This window comes from Eimeria mitis, genomic scaffold (genome assembly GCF_000499745.2).
Source record: "Eimeria mitis Houghton genomic scaffold, Emh_scaff3330, whole genome shotgun sequence".
In the NCBI taxonomy this organism is placed as follows: domain Eukaryota; phylum Apicomplexa; class Conoidasida; order Eucoccidiorida; family Eimeriidae; genus Eimeria; species Eimeria mitis.
The window spans coordinates 4,112-5,468 of record NW_013571670.1 but is presented as its reverse complement, the minus strand read 5'-3'; the positions used below and the strand labels follow the sequence as shown (position 1 = coordinate 5,468).

The following is a 1,357-nucleotide window of genomic DNA, read 5'->3' as shown; positions in this document are numbered from 1 at the left end:
GCAGCAGCAGCAGCAGCAGCAGCAACTGCAGCGGGAACGACCAGGATCACCACCCCCATGTCTTCCTGCACTGAGGCGCTGCTGCTGCCGTTCCTCAGGCTGCTGCTGTCTTACTACCCTGAGCAGCGTCATCTCCAACGAGAGCAGCAGCAGCAGCAGCAGCAGCAGCAGCAGCAGCAGCAACAGCAGCAGAAAGGGTGGTTATACACCAAGTTGTCACTCCATACCCCGCGCAGCAGCAGCAGCAGCAGCAGAACCAGCAGCAACAGCAGCAGCAGGGGTGTGTTCTTCTCCGGCGTTGCCAGCAGCAGCAGCAGCAGCTGCTGCTGCTGCTGCTGCTCTTGAACGTTAGTTGAAGCAGCAGCAGCAACAACAGCACAGCAGCAGCAGCAGCAGCAGCAGCAACGCGAATGCAGCAGCTGCCGCTGCAGCGGCAAGACCGCAGCCCCCGCGTAGATAAGCTGCTGTCTGCAGCCACAGCAGCAGCAGCAGCAGCAGCAGCACCAACTGCAGCAGCAGCAGCAGCAGCAGCAGCAGCAAGAACAGTAACCGCAGCAGCAGAAGATAATGTTGCTGCTCCTCGTTCCCGTCGCTCCTCTCGCAGCAGCTTCACCCAGCAGCTGGCAGCAGCAGCAAAAGATGCTGAATATCTCCTTGCTGCTGCAGCAGAGAAAAGATACGCTGCAGTGAGGCTTGTTGCTGCGCTGCCGCAGCAGCAGCAGCAGCAGCAGCTGCAGCAACTGCAGCAGCAGCACCAACTGCAGCAGCAGCAACTTCAGCAGCAGCAACTGCAGCAGCAGCAACTGCAACAGCAGCAACTGCAGCAGCAGCTGCTGCAGCAGCAGCAGCAGCACCGCCCGCGCCACTCGTGCGGCCCTGTAACGGTTGGAGCAACAGCAGCAGCAGCAGCAGCAGCAGCAGCAGCAGCAGCAGCAACAGATGGGGGTTGTGCTGCTGCTGAACACCGTAGGCGGAAGAGTGTCGGGGCGACAGCAGCACCCCCTGCTGCTTCATTCACAGCAGCAACAGCAGCAGCAGCAGCAGCAACAACAGCAGCAGCAGCAGCAGCAGCACGCGGTGATTGCCTCCTCCAGGAGCAGCTGGCAGAGCGGCAGCAAAAGCTGTTGAGGCGGCAGCAGCAGCTGCAGCAGCGGCAGCAGCAGCAGCAGCTGCGGATGCTGCAGCGACAGCGAGATTCTTATAATGAACTCCACATGTATCAGCAGCAGCAGCAGCAGCAGCAACTGCAGCAGCAGCAGCAGCAACTGCAGCCGCAGCAGCAACTGCAGCAGCAGCAACTGCAGCAGCAGCAACAACTGCAAGAGCAGCAGCAACTGCTGCCGCAGCAGCAACTGCA

General features: G+C 60.9%; 1 protein-coding gene across 1 annotated transcript in view; it reads left to right on the top strand.

Moving 5' to 3' along the window:
• Positions 1 to 410: 410 nt before the first annotated feature.
• EMH_0064910 (uncharacterized protein) overlaps positions 411 to 1,357 on the top strand; it is a gene marked incomplete at both ends in the record, with an annotated part of 4,933 nt that continues 3,986 nt past the window's right edge. The window contains 2 exons of the mRNA XM_013498322.1: positions 411 to 1,077; positions 1,224 to 1,357. Coding sequence (XP_013353776.1) covers positions 411 to 1,077; positions 1,224 to 1,357 — 801 coding nt within the window. The remainder of the gene's footprint in view (positions 1,078 to 1,223) is intronic.